Consider the following 22,650-nt stretch of genomic DNA (forward strand, 5'->3'; position numbering starts at 1 on the left):
GGGTCTTACAAATAGTGTCCCATGGGTACAAACTAGAGTTTCAAGACATCCCCCCATGCCGATTTTTCAAATCGAGCTTGGCAGCTTCTCTTCCGGGAAGAGAGGCAGTAACAACGGCAATTCAAAAATTATGTCAGGATCAGGTCATTGTCCTGGTACCGTTGGCACAGCAAGGAGAAGGTTTCTATTCAAGCCTCTTCGTAGTTCCTAAGCCGGACGGCTAGGTCAGACCGATTTTAAACCTGAAAAATCTGAATCTCTGCCTGAAAAGGTTCAAGTTCAAGATGGAATCTGTGATGGTAGTGTTTTCAAGTCTGGAGGAGGGGGACTTCATGGTGTCAGTAGACATAAAGGATGCTTACTTGCATGTTCCCATTTATCCTCCTCACCAAGCTTATCTGAGATTCGCAGTACAGGATTGCCATTACCAGTTCCAGACGTTGTTCGGACTCTCCACAGCACCGAGGGTATTCACCAAGGTGATGGCGGAGATGATGGTCCTCCTTCGTTAAAAAGAAGTCAATATAATTCCTTATCTGGACAATCTCCTGATAAAAGCGAGATCCAGGGAACAGTTGGTGCAGAACATCGCACTCTCCCTGTCAATACTCCAACAACACGGTTGGATCATGAAATTTCCAAAGTCGCAGTTGGACCGACGACAAGATTGTCCTTTTTAGGGATGATTCTGGACACAGAAGTACGGAGAGTATTTCTTCCAGTGGAAAAGGCTCTGGAAATCCAGAAAATGGTCAAACAAATATTAAAAACAACAAGTGCGTCGATCCATCAATGCATTCGGTTGTTGGGGAAAATGGTAGCGGCCTACGAGGCCATACAGTTTGGCTGATTTCATGCCAGAGTATTCCAGTGGGACCTGTTGGACAAGTGGTCCGGATCCCACCTACACATGCACCAGAATAATCCTGTCCCCCAAAGCCAGGATTTCACTCCTGTGGTGGCTACACTGTTCTCACCTACTAGAGGGATGCAGGGTTGGGATTCACAACTGGGTCCTAATAACCACGGATGCAAGTCTCCGAGGCTGGGGAGCTGTCACACAGGGGGAAGGGATGCGGTCAACATCCCGCTGGACGGGATCCCGGCGGTCGAAATACCGACGCCGGAATCCCGACCGCCACAATCCCGACATATTCTCCCTCCGTGGGTGTCCACGACACCCACAGAGGGAGAATATAATAGTGTGCCGAGCGTAGCGAGGCACCGTGCCCGCAGCGTGGCGAGCAAAGCGATCCCGCAAGGGGCTGCGTTCCGCTCGCCACCCCTGTCGGGATTGTGTGGTCGGGATTCCGGCGTCGGGATTTCGACCGCCGGGATCCCGTCCAGCGGGATTACGTACTGATCCCAGGGGGAAAGCTTCCAAGGAAAATGGTCAAGTCAGGAAGCCTGCCTTCACATAACGTTCTGGAATTAAGAGCCATTTACAATGGCCTTCTACAAGTGGTACATCTTCTTCAAGATTATCCCGTTTAGATCCAGTTGGACAATATAACAGCAGTTGCGTACATAAACAGGCAAGGTGGAACGAAAACCAGAGCGGCAATGGCAGAGGTGACAAGGATTCTCCTCTGGGCAGAAAGACATGTAAGAGCTCTGTCAGCAATTTTCATTCCGGGAGTGGACAACTGGGAAGCAGACTTCCTCAGCAGACACGATCTCCATACAGGAGAGTGGGGCCTCCACCAAGAAGTCTTTGCAGAGGTGACAAGTATTTGGGGAGTTCCTCAAGTAGACATGATAGCATCTCGATTAAAAAAAAGAAGCTTCAGAGATATTGTTCCAGGTCAATAGACCCTCAAGCAATAGCAGTAGATGCACTGGTGACCCAGTGGGTGTTTCGGTCGGTATATGTTTTCCCTCCACTTCCACTGATTCCAAAAGTTCTCAAAATAAGAAGAAGAACAAGGGTTTGAGCAATCTTAATTGCCCCAGACTGGCCAAGGAGGGCTTGGTACCCAGATCTTCAGGAGTTGCTCATAAGAGATCCTCGGCCTTTTCCTCTTTGCGAGGACCTGTTGCAGCAGGGGCCGTGCGTGTAGCAAGACTTACCGCGGCTATGTTTGACGGCATGGCTGTTAAGCGCCGGATCCTAGCCCGAAAGGGTATTCCAAAGGAAGTCATTCCCACACTTATTCAGGCCAGGAACGGAGTAACGTCGAAACAATACCACCGTATTTGGAGAAAATATGTGTCTTGGTGTGAATCCAAGAGGGCTCCTACGGAAGAGTTTCAGTTGGGATGTTTTCTCCATTTTCTGCAGTCTGGTGTGGAGGCGGGCCTTCGATTGGGGTCAATCAAGGACCAGATTTCGGCCGGTCAAATTTCTTCCAAAAACAATTGGCCGCTCTTCTAGAGGTTCAGACCTTTGTGAAAGGGGTTCTGCACATCCAGCCTTCATTTGTGCCTCCAGTATCACCATGGGACCTTAATGTGGTGTTGCAGTTCCTTCAATCGGATTGGTTTGAGCCTCTACAAGAGATAGAGTTGAAGTTTCTCACTTGGAAAGTGGTGATGCTTTTGGAATTGGCATCCACAAGGCAGGGTGTCTGAATTGGGGGCCTTGTCTCACAAGAGCCCTTACCTGGTCTTCCATGAAGATAGGGCAGAGTTGAGAACTCGCCAACATTTTCTTCTAAAGGTGGTTTCATCTTTCCACATAAACCAACCTATTGTGGTGCCAGTAGTTACTGACACGTTCACTGAGTCAAAGTCTCTATGTCACGCACCTCGGGCAGCGGCGACCGCGCTTGTCCCTGCGGGTGGCCTGGTCTGCCCGGCGCCTCTCTTCTCCTGGCGGTCTCCGGCTTCGGCGGCGGGTCGGCGCGTCCCTCCGGCGGCTTCCCGGAAGCAAGGACGCCGCCATCATAAGCGAGGGCAAGGAGGCGGAGCAGGTCTGACGTCACCTGCCTGCTCCGCCAATCAGGCTAGGGCGGGGGATTTAAAACCAGACACCAGGCAGAGATCCGGTGCCTGAGTATCTTCGTTTCTCCTGCGGAAGCTGTGATTCCAGAGCTCCCTCGTCCCTGTGATCTCCTGTGCCTCCAAGCATCCTGTGCCTCCAAGCATCCTGTGCCTCCAAGTACCTCCGTGCCTCCAAGTACCTCCGTTCCTCCAAGTACCTCCGTGCCTCCAAGCACCTCGTGCCTCCAAACACCTTGTTGTCTCCAAATGCCTTCGTGCCTCCAAGCACCTCGTGCCTCCAAGCACCTCGTGCCTCCAAACACCTCTGGGCCTCCAAGCACCTCCGTGCCTCCAATTACCTCGTGCCTCCAATTACCTCGTGCCTCCAAGCACCTCCCTGCCTCCAAGCACCTCCGTGCCTCCAAGCACCTCCGTGCCTCCAAGCATCTCGTGCCTCCAAGCACCTCCGTGCCTCCAATTACCTCATGCCTCCAAGCACCTCCCTGCCTCCAAGCACCTCCCTGCCTCCAAGCACCTCGTGCCTCCAAGCACCTTGTGCCTCCAAAACCCCTCCGTGCCTCCAAGCACCTCGTGCCTCCAAGCACCTCCGTGCCTCCAATTACCTCGTGCCTCCAAGCACCTCCGTGCCTCCAAGCACCCTCGTGCCTCCGAGTGCCTCCCAGCACTCCCTGTCCTCCCAGCACCTCAGTGCCTCCAACACCACAGTGTCTCCAACACCACAGTGTCTTCAATATCTCAGTACCTCAGCCTTCAGTATTTCTACAAGTCTTGTCTTTCAGGAGACCTTCAAGAATTCCTCTGTGCTTCCTGCTTACCGTCTTAATCCTGCATGAGGAAGACCTACATCCGGCCATCTCTACTGCGACCCAGTAGCGGTTCCTCTTCCCGGTCATCGGAAGAAGCCCCGAGTCCACAACACTCCCAAACCAGGTCAGTGATAGTATACTCAGGCCCCATGGACCCGGGGAATCGGAACACGGACTCAAGTGCCATCCAGAACCTGGCTTCTCGAGTACAAAGTCAGGAAGCGGCACAAGGCCAGGTGATGCAGTACCTCCAGCAGTTGTCCGGGCGTCTGGATCAGATTCAGGCGTCTCTAGCCTCAGTAATTCCGGCACCTGTTCCAGTAGTCGCACCAGTTGCCGTTGCCAGCAATGTTCAACCATCGGCCGGTATCACTCCACGCCTTCAGCTGCCTACTCCGTCCCGCTATAATGGGAATCCTAAAAATTGTCGTGGTTTCTTGAACCAATGCGAGGTACATTTCGAGCTACTTGCACACAACTTTCCTACAGACCGGTCCAAGGTAGCATATATTATTTCTCTGTTGGAAGGTTCTGCTTTGGATTGGGTGTCTCCATTATGGGAACGATCTGATCCCATGGTTTCCAACTATACCAACTTCATCTCGTCCTTTCAAAGGATTTTCGACGAACCCGGCAGAATGACCACTGCTTCTTCCGACTTGCTCCGTGTTCGACAGGGCGCCCGTTCCGTGGGGCAGTACGTGGTTCATTTCCAGACCATTGCTTCCGAACTACGCTGGAATAATGACGCCCTGAGAGCTGCCTTCTGGAACGGCCTTTCCGACCGGCTGAAAGATGAGCTGGTTACCAGAGATCTGCCGGATCCATTAGAAGATCTGATTTCTCTTTGCGTCAAGGTGGATCTTCGGATGCAGGAGCGTGGAAGAGAACGTAGCCGTCCGGATCGTTCCAGGTTCCGGAATCCTACTCCTAGACCGGTGGCCTCACCTAGCTCAGATGAGCCCATGCAAATTAACCGATCCCGACTGTCTCCGGAAGAACGACAGCGTCGTCGTGAGGGTAAACTCTGCCTTTACTGTGGAGCCGCGGATCATTTTCTTAAGTCTTGTAAATCTCGTCCGGGAAACGGGCAGGCCTAGCTTGTTCCGGAGGAGTCAAGCTGGGGGTTACGACAAAAGCTTCTCCAACTTCGGACTGTTTGCTTCCAGTAACTCTAGTCTCCGATTCAGTCTCCAAGTCTTGTGAAGCCCTATTGGATTCCGGAGCTGCAGGGAACTTCATTTCTTCCTTCTGTGCCCAAAGCTTGGGTTTAAAGTTACGGCCTATCGAGCGGCCAATTTCACTGACGGCTATCAACGGGACTAGAATTTCCAAAGGTCTTATAATGTGGCGCACGGGGCCAGTTAAGCTGCAGGTCGGGGCTCTACATCAGGAAGATTTGGAACTCTTGGTAATCCCAGAAATGCCCCATGATCTGGTTCTTGGAATGCCTTGGCTAAAAAGTCATAATCCCCACATCGACTGGAAGTCGTCACAAATTCTGTCCTGGAGTTCCTTTTGTCACATTAATTGTCTTACTCCTGTTTGTCCGCTCCGTGTCACCTCCAAAACGGATGAAGAGCACATTCCAGAGGCATATCAAGGATACAAGGACGTATTTTCGGAACAAGCTGCTGACCTGTTACCACCTCACAGGCCTTGGGACTGCCCTATTGACCTTGTCCCAGGGAAGACGCCACCCCGTGGTCGCACATATCCTCTGTCTCTTCCCGAGACTCAAGCCATGTCGGAGTATATTAAGTCCAATATGCTCAAGGGATTTATTCGCCCCTCTTCCTCCCCTGCTGGTGCGGGCTTCTTTTTCATGAAGAAAAAGGATGGGGGGTTGAGACCATGCATCGACTACCGCGGCTTAAACGACATTACTATTAAGAATAAATACCCCTTGCCACTAATCACAGAATTATTTGATAGGGTTCGTGGTGCCCGCATTTTTTCCAAACTCGACTTGAGGGGAGCTTATAATCTTATACGCATCCGAGAGGGGGATGAATGGAAGACTGCCTTTAATACCCGAGATGGGCATTACGAATACTTGGTGATGCCGTTTGGTCTTAGTAATGCTCCCGCGGTTTTCCAGGGATTCGTCAATGAAATCTTTCGTGACATGCTGTATCAGAGTGTTGTGGTATATTTGGACGACATACTGATCTTTTCCAAGAATCTTGTCGAACACAGGACTCAAGTCAAAGAGGTGCTCCACCGTTTACGAGAGAATCATCTCTATGCCAAGCTTTCCAAATGTACCTTTGAAGTAACATCTATTCCGTTCCTCGGTTATATCATCTCGGGGACGGAGCTTCGCATGGATCCGGAAAAGCTGTCTGCCATTCGTGACTGGACTCAGCCTCTTTCTTTGAAAGCAATACAAAGGTTCCTGGGCTTTGCGAACTACTACAGGAGATTCATTAAGGGTTTCTCCACCATTGTTGCGCCCATTACCGCCCTGACGAGGAAGGGTTCTAATCCAAGTTTGTGGCCTCCGGAAGCCATTGTAGCTTTTTCTCACTTAAAGTTAGCTTTCATGACGGCTCCAGTTCTCCAACAACCAAATTTCGATGAACCCTTCTTCTTAGAAGTTGATGCATCTTCAGTCGGGGTTGGGGCTGTTCTCTCCCAGTACTCCTCTGATAAGAAATTACATCCGTGTGGCTTCCATTCTCGTAAATTCTCTCCGGCCGAACGAAATTACACTATTGGAGACCAGGAACTCTTGGCTATCAAATCTGCTTTGGAAGAGTGGAGATATCTTCTGGAAGGGGCTAAACATGTGTTTACTATCTACACGGATCACAAGAATTTGCTGTACATCAAATCCGCACAATGCTTGAATCCTCGCCAGGCGAGATGGGCACTTTTCTTTTCCCGATTCTCGTTCATTATCAAGTACCGGGCCGGGACTCTCAATATTAAAGCAGATGCGCTTTCCCGTTCACAAGTTTCCACTGACGAGGATGAACCTCCTGAGCGGGGTTTAATTCTGAATCCAGTTTCTGTCTCTGCTGCTTTAACTACTCCAGCTCCTCCTCCTGGAAGAATGTCCGTACCAGCTAGATTCCGGCCAGGAATACTACTGTGGGTCCATAACTCCAAGTTTTCCGGTCATCCCGGTGCCCAGAAGATGTACAAGTTTCTGCAAAGGTCTTACTGGTGGAACACCATGAGGAAGGATGTACAAGATTGCGTTAATTCTTGTCCCCAATGTACACAACATAAATCTCCTCGTCTGCCTCCTGCAGGGTTACTTCGTCCTCTGCCTATCCCTGTGAGACCCTGGACTCACATTTCCATGGACTTCATCACTGACTTGCCCTGTTCCAAGGGTTGCAACACCGTTTGGGTTATCGTTGACCGTTTTTCGAAGATGGCACACTTTGTGCCTTTGACTGGTCTCCCGACAGCACCGAAACTGGCTCTACTGTTTATCCGAGAACATTTTCGTTTGCATGGATTGCCACAAGAGATTGTTTCTGACCGTGGAGTACAGTTCACCGCCAGGTTTTGGAAAGCCCTCTGTTCAACCCTACAAATTAAACTTAAGTTTTCGTCCGCTTATCATCCCCAAACAAATGGTCAAACGGAACGAGTCAATCAAGATCTAGAGACTTTTCTTCGTCTGTATCTCTCTCCTTCTCAGGACAACAGGGTGGAGTTGTTGCCTTGGGCGGAGTTTGCCCATAACCATTTGTTTCATTCTTCCACTGGGGAATCACCATTCTTCGTCAACTACGGGTTCCATCCCCGTGTTCCAGAATTTCCAAGCCTTCCGATAGTAGAGGTTCCTGCTGTAGCGTCCACTCTACAACACTTTGGACAAATTTGGAGAAAGGTTCATGCTAATCTTAAGAAGGTTTCTGTCCGGTACAAGTTCTTCGCAGATAAAAAACGGCGAGCCGCACCTCAATATAAAGTTGGGGACAGGGTATGGCTGTCCACATGTAATCTCCGGTTGAAGGTGCCCACCATGAAATTCGCTCCAAGGTTCATCGGTCCTTACCCGGTGCTACAAGTCTTAAATCCTGTGGTCTGTAAACTGGGTTTGCCTGCCCATCTTCGAATACCTAACGCCTTTCATGTTTCTCTACTCCGTCCCCTCATTCTGAATCGGTTCCACTCAGCATTCCCTAGGCCAACGTCTGTAGTGGCAGAAGCTGGAGCGGAGATTGAAATCAAAGCTATTCTTGACTCTCGTTATCTTCATAAAAAATTACAGTACTTGGTGGACTGGAAGGGTTATGGTCCTGAGGAGAGAAGTTGGATTGAGGCTACTGAAGTAACGGCTCCTCGTCTGGTTCGGATCTTCCACTCCAGACATCCGACTAAGCCCGGGAAGTGTCCAGGGGCCACTACTGGAGGAGGGGGTACTGTCACGCACCTCGGGCAGCGGCGACCGCGCTTGTCCCTGCGGGTGGCCTGGTCTGCCCGGCGCCTCTCTTCTCCTGGCGGTCTCCGGCTTCGGCGGCGGGTCGGCGCGTCCCTCCGGCGGCTTCCCGGAAGCAAGGACGCCGCCATCATAAGCGAGGGCAAGGAGGCGGAGCAGGTCTGACGTCACCTGCCTGCTCCGCCAATCAGGCTAGGGCGGGGGATTTAAAACCAGACACCAGGCAGAGATCCGGTGCCTGAGTATCTTCGTTTCTCCTGCGGAAGCTGTGATTCCAGAGCTCCCTTGTCCCTGTGATCTCCTGTGCCTCCAAGCATCCTGTGCCTCCAAGCATCCTGTGCCTCCAAGCTTCCTGTGCCTCCAAGTACCTCCGTGCCTCCAAGTACCTCCGTGCCTCCAAGTACCTCCGTGCCTCCAAGCACCTCGTGCCTCCAAACACCTTGGTGTCTCCAAATACCTCCGTGCCTCCAAGCACCTCGTGCCTCCAAGCACCTCGTGCCTCCAAACACCTCTGGGCCTCCAAGCACCTCCGTGCCTCCAATTACCTCGTGCCTCCAATTACCTCGTGCCTCCAAGCACCTCCCTGCCTCCAAGCACCTCCATGCCTCCAAGCACCTCCGTGCCTCCAAGCATCTCGTGCCTCCAAGCACCTCCGTGCCTCCAATTACCTCGTGCCTCCAAGCACCTCCCTGCCTCCAAGCACCTCCCTGCCTCCAAGCACCTCGTGCCTCCAAGCACCTCGTGCCTCCAAAACCCCTCCGTGCCTCCAAGCACCTCGTGCCTCCAAGCACCCCCGTGCCTCCAAGCACCTCCGTGCCTCCAATTACCTCGTGCCTCCAAGCACCTCCGTGCCTCCAAGCACCCTCGTGCCTCCGAGTGCCTCCCAGCACTCCCTGTCCTCCCAGCACCTCAGTGCCTCCAACACCACAGTGTCTCCAACACCACAGTGTCTTCAATATCTCAGTACCTCAGCCTTCAGTATTTCTACAAGTCTTGTCTTTCAGGAGACCTTCAAGAATTCCTCTGTGCTTCCTGCTTGCCGTCTTAATCCTGCATGAGGAAGACCTACATCCGGCCATCTCTACTGCGACCCAGTAGCGGTTCCTCTTCCCGGTCATCGGAAGAAGCCCCGAGTCCACAACACTCCCAAACCAGGTCAGTGATACTCTAGAGGTGGTTAGAGCTTTGAAGGTTTATGTCACTAGAACAGCTAGGATACGGAAAACAGAGGCTCTGTTTGTCCTGTATGCTCCCAACAGGATTGGGTGTCCTGCTTCCAAGCAGACTATTGCGTGCTGGATCAGAGGTATGATTCAGCATGCACATTCTACGGCTGGATTGCCGTTAACATACGTCGGTGAAGGCCCATTTCTACTACGAAGGTGGGCTCATCCTGGGCGGCTGCCCGGGGGGTCTCGGCATTACATCTTTGCTGAGCAGCTACTTGATCAGGGTCAAACACATTTGCTAAGTTCTACAAGTTTGACACCTTGGCTGATGAAGACCTCAAGTTCGGTCAATCGGTGCTGCAGGGTCATCCGCACTCTCCCACCCGTACTGAAGCTTTGGTATACACCCCATTGTCATGAAGTGGACCCCAGCATCCTCTAGGACGTATGAGAAAATAGGATTTTGATACCTACCGGTAAATCCTTTTCTCTTAGTCCATAGAGGATGCTGGGCACCCGTCCCAGTGCGTACTTTACCTGCAGTTTTTTGTTCATTAGAATTACACATGTTGTGTTATATTAGTTTCAGCATGTTGCTGTAATTGGTTCATGCCTGTTGGCGTGTGTTATGTTGAATGCCATGTTGTGCGGCATGGTTGAGGTGTGATCTGGTATGTATCTCACCACTAGTATTAAAGTAAATCCTTTCCTCGACATGTCCGTCTCCCTGGGCACAGTTCCTATAACTGAGGTCTGGAGGAGGGGCATAGAGGGAGGAGCCAGTTCACACCCATTGAAATGTCTTAAGAGTACCCATGGCTCCTGCGGAACCGTCTATACCCCATGGTCATGAAGTGGACCCCAGCAACCTCTACGGACTAAGAGAAAAGGATTTAACGGTAGGTATCAAAATCCTATTTTTTCTTTGCCGTAAAATGATTTACATTGTATAGCATTCACCAAAGCCACATTATTATCATATAATTGTCTATAAGGCTTTGTCATTTATTTTGCATTTCTTCTTGAAAGAAAATTTCTATGTTGATTTTACTTACCTTCTTGAGTAATTTAATACATCATTTGGGAAGACTCGGGGACATTAAAATTCCCTACCCACATGATTTTGTCTTATTCTTTTTCCTTCAGGCACTCTGTCATCCACAAATAATGGACTGTCCTCTGCAATGCCCATTGTGGTAACAGGAGCTTCCTAGTGGACAGCAGAAGTGCTATACTGATTCTAGTTACTCTATTTTTTCTTCCTAATTTATCAGTTCTGATATTTATTCTATCCTCTATACTCTATACTCACTTTCAGCTTTCGATTAAAACTTTTTTCTAACACTCTCTCATCCAATTGGGTACTTTTACACATCAGTAGATGTTTTCCTAACTACCTACAGTCATACCACGTTGGACAAGCCCGATCTCGTCTGATCTTGGAAGCTAAGCAACGTTGGGCCTGATTAGTACCAGAAAGGGAGACCCTCTGGGAATACCGGGTGCTGTAGTGTCCAGGGACATTGCAATCCATTGATGTACCCAGGAAAGCAGAAGTGTACTCACTTCCTTCACAACCAGAAATTTTAGGCGACAATACACTCTCTCATTGCCCATTCGATGGCTACAGATGGGCAAAAGCAGAAGTGACTGGTTCTGTAAAACCTTCTTATATCCTCTTCATTAGAATGTGGGTCATTATCTATACCTATATCCAACTGTAACAATCATCAAATATCTTTAATACCAATACCAGACTGCGCTATGGTTCCCGTTTATCCACAGGAGTCTGGAGTCAGAAAGCCGTTTTTTTGTTCCTCTCTTATGAGCATATACATGTAAATTCTCATAAGTTGATAGAGGGAACAAGAAAATAGAAACTTTCGCCCTGATGAACGTCATTAATACTCACCAAATATATAGTGGGTGTGCAGATAAGTAAATTACCACCTAACTTACAATTAGTGAGTAACATACTATTTTTTCTGATTTAATTCTTTTTTAATAAATTGTTCTATATGTAAATTCTAATATTATCGTCTGCACAGAATGTTAAAAGTTAAGTTTTAAAATCACATCTACTGTATACTCTATATATTTGTAATACACCTATATCAATTAATTCAAAGTGTGCCCCAGATAGACAATAAAACTGTCTTTCTTTTGCTTCTTCGCAAAAACCCCCCATACCAGTTTGTTCTGAACTAATGTCCGGGAGCACCACCAACCTAGTACTACCACAAAAACCTAATTGGTACAGTCGGTAGCCGCATGTTGGTTAACATAGAGATTTCTTTCAAAGTTTTCATAGTTTCAAAATTGTTTAACGTTAATTCACAATCCTGTCCAGCAGGCCCGGCGACAGGAGGGGACATCTGTGACGGGCCCCGAAGCTCAGGGGGGCCCCAAGGATCATGACCACAAAAAACGGAGCAGTAGTACCTAATTATGTTTTTAAAATCATGCACTCCTGCCACCTGCAAATTAAGTACAAAAACTATTTATAATTACAAGCACGCAACCCCCCCCCCCCCCATTACCCAGTCCCTTGCGTTGCCGTCGTGACGCTGGACTCTGGACTGGAGCCGCGCCCACGGATGTCATTCTCCTGGTCCCCGGACTTTGTAGCTTCACAGGTATGCCACTGCCCTCGGTGTAGAGAAGCCGCTGCCGGAGGTGCAGGGAACCTGCTGCCGGAGGTGCGGGGAACCTGGTGCCGGAGGTGCGGGGAAGCCGCTGCCCGCTGTCTGGGGAAGCCGCTGCCCGCTGTCTGGGGAAGCCGCCGGCGTCACCTTATGCCCTGTTCTTCCCTAATAATATCCCTTATAAAAGCCTCATTCCCCCCTCTCCCCCTGGTGCCTGTCACACAGGATTGTATATAGGTATAATACAGTATATAGTGTGTATGTATGTATATATATATAATATATATATATACAGACACACACACACACACATATACACTCTGCAGATAAAAGGCGGCAATTGGAGACGTTCAAATCAGTGACATAAAGTGACATGTTTATTCAAAGTTTCAGGGTCAAGCTCCCGTCAGTCATCAGGATAACAGAATACAGTGTACAGTAGTGCCGCCTCTGATCTGCAGAGTGTATACCTGGGGCACATGCCCTAATGAAGAGGTCATCAGGGCAAGTAACATCTGTTGGAGGATATGTTTGAGTGCCGGTTCATATGGATTTTACATATATATATCCGGAAGAACGAGGCGGCACTCAGAGGCTTGGAAACACTCTTTTCACGTTTCCAAGCCTCTGAGTGCCGCCTCGTTCTTCCGGATTTCTACAGGAGCATCAGAGCAAGACAGCCACATGAGGCAGCAGGAGTGCCGGGGTGTAGGTGACATATATATATATATACAGGTTGAGTATCCCATATCCAAATATCCGAAATACGGAATATTCCGAAATACGGACTTTTTTGAGCGAGAGTGAGATAGTGAAACTTTTGTTTTCTGATGGCTCAATGTACACAAACTTTGTTTAATACACACAGTTATTAAAAATATTGTATTAAATGACCTTCAGACTGTGTATATAAGGTGTATATGAAACATAAATGAATTGTGTGAATGTAGACACACTTTGTGTAATGCACAAAGTTATAAATAATATTGGCTAAAATTACCTTCAGGCTGTGTGTATAAGGTGTATATGTAACATAAATGCATTCTGTGCTTAGATTTAGGTCCCATCGCCATTATATCTCATTATGGTATGCAATTATTCCAAAATACGGAAAAATACGATATCCAAAATACCTCTGGTCCCAAGCATTTTGGATAAGGGATACTCAACCTGTATATATATATATATATATATATATATATATATATTAACCACCCTCGGCTTTAAAAGTAGGGGGTTGAGGGGGCCCCAGAGCTATCAGTGTACTGGGCCCCAAAATTTCTGTTGCCGGCCCTGCTGTCCAGTGCGGATTCCAAAACCCCAACCCATTGCTCGTTTCAGTGAATCCAAGCCCATATAGATAGAGGGAGTAAGCCGCAAAAGCGCACCCCTACACCACACAGGGCAAAGTGCTTGTGTTCTTTGTACATTATCAGTACTGCTCCAGTGAATTGCTCTGCTGGAGTAATCAGCTGACAACGGACTTGACTTTGAATTTTTAAAGTTTTTTCATTTTATTTCATGTTTTTTATTTGTGTGTCCCGTCCTCTTGTCTGTGTTTACCGGTAATAGGTACTACTCTGCATCCTCACACTTTATTTACTATATGAAATTATACTGTAATGTCTCAACTTAGAGATATTTTTAGTAGAATCATCCATATCATATATATGCACACTATTGCAAAACCAGAATTATATTGAATACATTTACTATATTTTTAATTTATACAGTGTCCTGCATTTGTGTCCTAAAAGTTTGCGCTGGGGGTCCCCCTACATACAGTAATTTTTCAAACTTAGTAGAATTAGGTAGTGACTCCACTAACCATAGCAGCAACTCAGGATAGACATTACCTGTCCTTGCTATAGCGCAGTATCACCATCCCTGCCCCATGAGAGCTTACAATCTATATTCCTTACACCAGTGGCGGAACTAGCGAGCGGTGGGCCCAGGTGCAACAAAATGCTTTGCCCCCCCCCCCCCCCTCTCATCCCATCCAAGTCCACCCCCTCACCCCTGGAGAGGATCTGGTGAGGGGGACCTGCTCAGGGCCAGAGAAATGGATACCTAGCAACAGTGCCGTAACTAGACATTTTAGCACCGTATGCAATAAACAGCATCGGAGCCCCACCCCTGCATGCAAAACAGGGGCAGTGCGTGCCGTAGGCGTGCGCAAAAATACATAGGGGCGTGGCTTCATGGGAAAGGGGTGTGGCCACAAAATAATACCAATTCATAAAACGGTGCACAGTAGTCTCCATTATTCAAATTACGCCGCACAGTAGCATCACTACACCAGGTAGAGACCCTTTTACACCTTACGGCGGACAGATTCCCCTTTTTACACATTACGGCAGACAGCGTCCCCCTTTTTACACATAACGGCAGACAGCATCCCCCTTTTTACACATTACGGCAGACAGCATCCCCCTTTTTACACATTACGGCAGACAGCGTCCCCCTTTTTACACATAACGGCAGACAGCGTCCCCTTTTTACACATAACGGCAGACAGCGTGCCCTTGTTACACATAACGGCAACGCACTGGTTACACTGGCGGTAGTTCCGCCTGCCTTACACCACACACACACACAACAGGGTTCATTTTTGTTGGGAGCCAATTAATCTACCAGTATATTTTTGTATTGTGGGCAGTGTCGGACTGGGGCATGAAGGGCCCACCGGGGAGGGGGTGCAAGGGTGTGGTCTCTTGATAAATATATATAGTAAATACTGCTAGTCCATGCATGATAATGTACCAGATAAATAACAGCAATGCACTATACAAGATACAGCATAGTCCTGTGCCGTTTCATTTAACAAAGGTATAATGTATAATTTAAGTGTATAGTCTGCTACCTGATCCCTAGAGGAGGGGGCCCCATGCAGTAGGGCCCACTGGGGGTTTCCCCTGTACCCCTGTGGACCAGTCCGACCCTGATTGTGTGAGGAAACTGGAGTACCTGGAGTAAACCCACGCAAGCACAGGGATAATATACAAACTCCGCACATAGTGGGAATCAAACCCATGACCTCAGTGCTGTGAGGAAGTAATGTTAACCATTACACCGCCCATACTCCTATGCCCTTATATTATTGTTGCAAGCGTTCGGCAGACACAGACCCTATTTTAAACATTGGTGGCACCCAAAGGAAACTTTCGCCCTGAGCTCCACAGGGTCTACTTAGCTAGGCCCCCAATTCAGTACAGTGGAGGGGGGCACCAAAACATAACCTTGCTCTGGACACCATAGTACCTAGCTATACCTCTGGTCACCATATCCTGTATATACAATATGGCAGCCATAGCATGTCACCATATACTTACATTAAAGTAGCCGCAGCAGTAGCATGTTACCATATACAGTATATATTCTGGCAGGGACAGCATGATTCCACATGAGGTTAATGTGGAATGGCAGGATTTTGCAGGATTGGAGCAGCAGCAATAGGTCTTATGGAATTCAGTCCTGGTTTTAGCTGAGTCTGTTGTAAGCCACAGCTGGGCTACTCACTACAACCTGTCTGCTGCCTTTTAAAATGTGTTTGCTCAGTAGGTCATTGCACCTGATGCCAGCAAGTGGCCAGGCAATAGATTGGGGGTCTGGGGTTACAAGCAGGGGAACTCTGTATTTTTCCTGAAAAATACAGTTAGAAGTGTGCGGAGTGTATTTACTTTCCTGCAAGCTCTGTGCTTGCATGCAATAATTGATACATCCCTGTGATAAATGTAATTATCGCATTGCGAGTTTGAGTGATTTTATCACATCCCATCTTCATCTAAGATGCGGATTGTGATAAATATGCCCCTTATTTAACTGGGACTGAAGAGACATAACTGTGTGGCAACGGGGTGTGTGCATGTAGGCTAATATTACTGAGAGCTTGCCAGGTCATGTGGATGCAGTTACGTGTTGAACTGAGCTGAGTGTATGGAGAGACCCATCTGTTTTCAGATGTGTAGCCAAGCGTACACTTAGGGAGATTTGGTCACATAAGGAGGTGCGGTCACAGTTGGAGCGACTTACGAGAAACTTTGCATCAGCCCCAATATTTTTTCTGGCAAATTGCATACCTCCCAACATGACCCTCTCCAGGAGTGACACAATGCTCTGCTACTGGACTTTCTTCTTAATTTGTGATTGCCAGCACCTGTTTTGAACAGGTTAATGGATAAGAAAGGTGTTTCAGCACAGGTGATGGCAATCATAAATTAAGAGGGAAGTCCAGGAGCAGAGCATTCTGTCCCTCCTGGAGAGGGTCATGTTGGGACTTGGGAGGTATGAAACTGTAACCGATGTGCCTCCATAAATACCTTTGGATCTGTAAATAAAGTCATACTAACCATGATGCTATACGGTATATCCTATCAGACATTTTACAGACTTGGATGGAAATATATTTTCAACTAGTCCACACGCCACAGTTCTACGAATGTAAATGCGGATATTTGCCCATAAGCAGAGTCATACACAACTATGCAGCTGAATCGCTCCCATCCAGCCCTTGTAGCATTATCACCAGCCCTATCCTAGTTACAAGAGATACATCTGAAATTACATGCACCGCTGTGTACGATGAAACACAGCATAGCTCATAATTACACATATGGTAAACACCCATGACATGCCCCCTGAACAGTCAGCCGCAGTCACCTATTATATCCATTCAGCCACAAGTGGATATGTCATGTGACTGAGGTGGGTACATTTCTGAGTCATCCAAAGCAACTGAGCCTGCGCAGCATTCAAAGTGCTAAGATCTGTCTGCAAAGCAAGGCTGTGCGCAACTGTGAATCAGATCCGCAGATGGAAAATATTGTAATCAGGAAAAACTAATAACCTTACATGTCTTGTAGGACGTTTGGGTTCTGCGGAGCATTAAAGACATAGATGCTCTTACGTAACTGGACACATAAGAGTAAAATAAATAATCTCGATCAAACCGCTTGTAAAAATAGCACATTTGCACCTATGCTAAGACGGATTCATCTCAAGATGCAATCAGCTCTCCACTGATAGCGTATACACACGCTGCTGCTGAGTGCTGAGCCGGGGAGGGTCCAGGGAGGCAGATGTGGTCTCTACTCTCTCCCTGCCCTGATGTCCCACACATCGACACACTGCTGAGCTGCTAAAGCTGATAAAATGATAGTGGACAGGAGGGAAGTGTTACCGGGGATAGAGGCGATCATCCTGATCACCCTCCTGGATCCACCACTGTGGAAGCAATCTGAAAATGCACAAACAGAGGGGGGGGGGGGGGGGGATTACACAGTAAAGTCCAACCCTCTACCATCTCCTTTATTCATTTACATTTATTTTTCCTTATTCCAATATTTCTCATTTTGCCCTTACTTATAGATTATTATGTGTCATTTTTGTGTTCTTGACCATTTTTCTTACATTGGTCAAAGTGGAAAGTACCCCTCAAGGGGCTCTGTTGCGCTTGCCAGGATCCCGGCCGCCGGCAAAACAGCCCCAACCCTTTGCATCTGAACCGTAGCTGGATAATTGGATGTTTCCTGAGAGTTTTACATGAGTTTATCAAGTGTAAGCTCCCGTTAACTACCACACCATGTTGTGTTTAACATACAGTGCAATTGTTGTTTAATGCAACACTAATTGGTAATTAGCCTTATTTTGTTTACTTTCCATTAAATTTAGTTAACTCCAATATCAGCCAAATTTAGAACTATTACTTTGCATGCTGGCTGGAAGTATCTAGTTTTCTATTTCCAGTTAGAAATAATTAGCCATCATCGTCCTAGTTACAGTCATGGACTAAAGTCTGGAATTTCTAAATACAGTGCTGTAAATACATCCCATGGAATGGCAAAAACACCCAGCCAAACCCTCCATATTGTACTGTTAGCACGTTTCCCCTTCTCTGCCCCAAAACTCAGTTGCTCAAAAAATTGTTGTAATTTAGCTCATCTGTAGTACAGGTGTATAAGGATAATTACTCACCAGAACCCCAGAGATCAATACAAATCCCCAAATCCACAACTGTGTACCATATAGTACTATAGAGAAATGGGGTGCTATACAGACAACAAATATAACAATTACATGGATAGAGGCCTATGGGAATATGTACTAAGCAGTGACAAAAGTGGAGAAGGGAGCCATGGTTAACTTCTCCACTGACTCACTTCTCCACTTTTATCACTGCTTAGTACATCTCCCCCTAGAGTTCCAAAAGAGTGACTGAAAGTCCAAACATAGGGGCTAATTCAGAGTTGATCGCAGTAGCAAATTTGTTAGCAGTTGGGCAAAACCATGCGCACTGATGGGGGGTAGATGTAACATGTGAAGAGATAGTTAGATTTGGGTGGGGTGTGTTCAATCTGAAATCTAAATTGAAGTGCCAGTATTTACCCTGCACAGAAACAATATAACCCACCCAAATTTAACTCTCTGCAAATGTTATACTGTATACGCTCCACCTGCAGTGCACATGGTTTTGCCCAACTGCTAACAAATTTGCTGCTATCAACTATGAATTACCCCCATAGACGGGTAGTGTTGATCAATTTACCTTAAAGCATTCCCATATCAGGGGTGATTTCCTAGTTGGCAATCATGACAGCCAACCATATAATGGGCATTTTTTTCCCAAGTACAAAGTTAGCAACCCCACATTATCCCCTCTGGAACTTTTCACTGCACATCAGATATACTGTAAGTTTCTCTAGAAATGTTACCTTCAGCACTTTCGTAGCTCTTATTAAACTTCTGGATAAAGTTTACAAATTGCACCTGAAAGAAAATATGTACAAACATGTAAGCATACTCATATAAATGGATAATACACGAATTCATAGGAATACATAGATACATACACACACATACATAGATAGATGTATACATTCATAAACACATAAATACATACATAGATAATTAATTAATTAATTAAATAAATAATTAGCATGTGTATTTAATTGGCTTATAGTGGCCATACAATAGTCAAAGAAGGAAACTGAGCATGGAAAAGGAGAGAAGTACAGAATAAGTGAATTGGGCAAATGGGTAGTCACCATTTCGGAGCTTGCGTAGGCTGTGTCTGGGAAAAAGACCATTAAAGCACAGATGGTACATAGGAGAAACATCTTCAGGAGAAGCAAACGGAGATCTTGAATGCGAATAAGACTGACTATTTGTATAAAATAATAGAAAAAGTGGTTTGTAAATGTGAAAGTGAAGGAACGCGTTGGCATTAGAGGAAACCACATTGTGAAACATGCATCATAAAGACCACAGGTAATATAAGGCGGTGCTGAGACACTTAACACAACATATCACTTGTTTCCAGCACTAATCACCACTGTAAATCTAAGGGCCTAATTCAGGTTTGTTAGCAAAGCCAAAAATACACACATGCTGCACTGCAGATGGGGCAGATGTAACATGTGCAGAGAGAGTTATATTTGGGTGGGGTGTGTTCAAACTGAAATCTAAATTGCAGTGTAAAAATAAAGCTGTCTAAAATATGTGGGCTACATGCAAAAGTAGACAGCATTTACCATGCACAGAAACAATATAACCCTAAACCCACCAAAATCTAAATCTCTCTGATCTTCAATGCAGTGCAGCATGGTTTTGCCCACTTGTGTACTTTTTGCTTTGCTTATACCACTTTCAGACAGAAAAGTCTGAAAGTCCAATCAATTACCCAGCATTTCAATGCAGGGTCGTTTTGCCGGAACCTGCCTGACACCCTTTTCACACAGACATGCAAATTTACTGGGTCGAGAATTTCAGTAATTTGCAGATCAACACGGGTATTTTGTCTGTGTGAAAGGTGCAAGACCTGTTACTTTGCCTGATAATGGAGTTACAAACCCCAACCAACCCTTTTGAAATACTGTACTGTTTGCAGCTATTGTAGCATGTACACACCTTACACTCACTATTGGTGTAGCATGTACACACCTTACACTCACTATTGGTGTAGCATGTACACACCTTACACTCACTATTGGTGTAGCATGTACACACCTTACACTCACTGTTGGTGTAGCATGTACACACCTTACACTCACTATTGGTGTAGCATGTACACACCTTACACTCACTATTGGTGTAGCATGTACACACCTTACACTCACTTTTGGTGTAGCATGTACACACCTTACACTCACTATTGGTGTAGCATGTACACACCTTACACTCACTATTGGTGTAGCATGTACAGACCTTACACTCACTATTGGTGTAGCATGTACACACCTTACACTCACTATTGGTGTAGCATGTACACACCTTACACTCACTATTGGTGTAGCATGTACACACCTTACACTCACTATTGGTGTAGCATATACACACCTTACACTCACTATTGGTGTAGCATGTACAGACCTTACACTCACTATTGGTGTAGCATGTACACACCTTACACTCACTTTTGGTGTAGCATGTACACACCTTACACTCACTGTTGGTGTAGCATGTACACACCTTACATTCACTATTGGTGTAGCATGTACACACCTTACACTCACTGTTGGTGTAGCATGTACACACCTTACACTCACTGTTGGTGTAGCATGTACACACCTTACACTCACTATTGGTGTAGCATGTACACACCTTACACTCACTGTTGGTGTAGCATGTACACACCTTACACTCACTATTGGTGTAGCATGTACACACCTTACACTCACTATTGGTGTAGCATGTACACACCTTACACTCACTATTGGTGTAGCATGTACACACCTTACACTCACTATTGGTGTAGCATGTACACACCTTACACTCACTATTGGTGTAGCATGTACACACCTTACACTCACTATTGGTGTAGCATGTACACACCTTACACTCACTGTTGGTGCACATAACTGTGTGGTCACTGCAAATAGGATTTATTGAAGCCTGTGAAGAAAGTACTGTACATAGAACACATGAATGTTCAAAATAACCTTACAGTATGGATATAATACTATTGGACATGATCATCTGGATAAAACTCACTTGGGGAGATGTACTAAGCCTTGGAGAGTGATAAAGAAGTGGAGAGAGATAAAATACCAGCCAATCAGTTCCTAACTGTCATGTTACAGGCTGTGTTTGAAAAATAATATGAGCTTCATGATGTGTAATTTAGCTCTCCCCACTTTATCTTTCTCCAAGGCTTAGTACATCTCCTCCTTCATATTTTAGGCATCTACCAGTTTAGAATCTGTTTCCCATAATACTATGAGAAAAAATGTACAACAATCATCATGGACCCGTTGCAAGCTGTAGTGGCAAGTGTTGCCAATATCCCCCTAAAAGATAGATGCGAGTGGGTTGGCGGGGGCTGTATCCCATCAGGCAGGCAGTGACAGATGTGAGGAGCGGTGGCGGAGGGGGATCTGGTCAATATCCCAGGGTTCGGGATCACAGCAGTGAAAATACAGACGCTGGGATCCCGACACTACTCGGAATGCTGACACCGGCATCCAGAATATGGTCACAACACTGGCGCTGGAATCCTATATCATACCTCCCAACTGTCCCGATTTTCACGGGACAGTCCCCTTTTTTTGGGACTGTCCCGCTGTCCCACCCGCGGGCCGCAGTGTCCCGCGGTGGGGGGGGGGGGGGGGTAGTTGGGAGGCTCCTGCACTCGCTGCTCTGCTTAGCAGAGCAGCGGTGAATAGACGCACAGCGTCTATTCAGTGGAGACAGGAAGAGAGGGAGCATGCCAGCAGCTCACGGAGTGCTGGCATGCCCCCTCAGTGACGAAAACGGGGGGGTGGCTCCTGATCGCCCCCTTTTCATAGGCCATGTCCCCTTTTCTCGGCGGGGCTGCGCCGATGTCCCTCTTTCAGAACCACCCAAGTTGGGAGGTATGCTTAGAGATGAGCGCCTGAAATTTTTCGGGTTTTGTGTTTTGGTTTTGGGTTCGGTTCCGCGGCCGTGTTTTGGGTTCGAACGCGTTTTGGCAAAACCTCACCGAATTTTTTTTGTCGGATTCGGGTGTGTTTTGGATTCGGGTGTTTTTTTCAAAAAACACTAAAAAACAGCTTAAATCATAGAATTTGGGGGTCATTTTGATCCCAAAGTATTATTAACCTCAAAAACCATAATTTACACTCATTTTCAGTCTATTCTGAATACCTCACACCTCACAATATTATTTTTAGTCCTAAAATTTGCACCGAGGTCGCTGTGTGAGTAAGATAAGCGACCCTAGTGGCCGACACAAACACCGGGCCCATCTAGGAGTGGCACTGCAGTGTCACGCAGGATGTCCCTTCCAAAAAACCCTCCCCAAACAGCACATGACGCAAAGAAAAAAAGAGGCGCAATGAGGTAGCTGTGTGAGTAAGATTAGCGACCCTAGTGGCCGACACAAACACCGGGCCCATCTAGGAGTGGCACTGCAGTGTCACGCAGGATGGCCCTTCCAAAAAACCCTCCCCAAACAGCACATGACGCAAAGAAAAAAAGAGGCGCAATGAGGTAGCTGTGTGAGTAAGATTAGCGACCCTAGTGGCCGACACAAACACCGGGCCCATCTAGGAGTGGCACTGCAGTGTCACGCAGGATGTCCCTTCCAAAAAACCCTCCCCAAACAGCACATGACGCAAAGAAAAAAAGAGGCGCAATGAGGTAGCTGTGTGAGTAAGATTAGCGACCCTAGTGGCCGACACAAACACCGGGCCCATCTAGGAGTGGCACTG

At 47.0% G+C, this 22,650-nt stretch overlaps 1 protein-coding gene and 1 pseudogene across 1 annotated transcript in view; one reads left to right on the forward strand and one right to left on the reverse strand.

Annotated features, from left to right (window-relative positions):
- Positions 1 to 19,161, reverse strand: part of LOC134970068 (cathepsin W-like) — a 116,575-nt gene extending 97,414 nt beyond the window's left edge. The window contains exons 1-2 of the mRNA XM_063946163.1: positions 19,009 to 19,161; positions 18,676 to 18,730 (exon numbers count right to left, since the gene is read on the reverse strand). Coding sequence (XP_063802233.1) covers positions 18,676 to 18,730; positions 19,009 to 19,080 — 127 coding nt within the window. The 5' untranslated portion in view covers positions 19,081 to 19,161. The remainder of the gene's footprint in view (positions 1 to 18,675; positions 18,731 to 19,008) is intronic.
- On the forward strand, positions 10,716 to 10,834 carry LOC134971173 (5S ribosomal RNA; annotated as a pseudogene).
- Positions 19,162 to 22,650: the final 3,489 nt, after the last annotated feature.

This window comes from Pseudophryne corroboree, chromosome 11, assembly GCF_028390025.1.
Source record: "Pseudophryne corroboree isolate aPseCor3 chromosome 11, aPseCor3.hap2, whole genome shotgun sequence".
Taxonomy (NCBI): Eukaryota; Metazoa; Chordata; class Amphibia; order Anura; family Myobatrachidae; genus Pseudophryne; species Pseudophryne corroboree.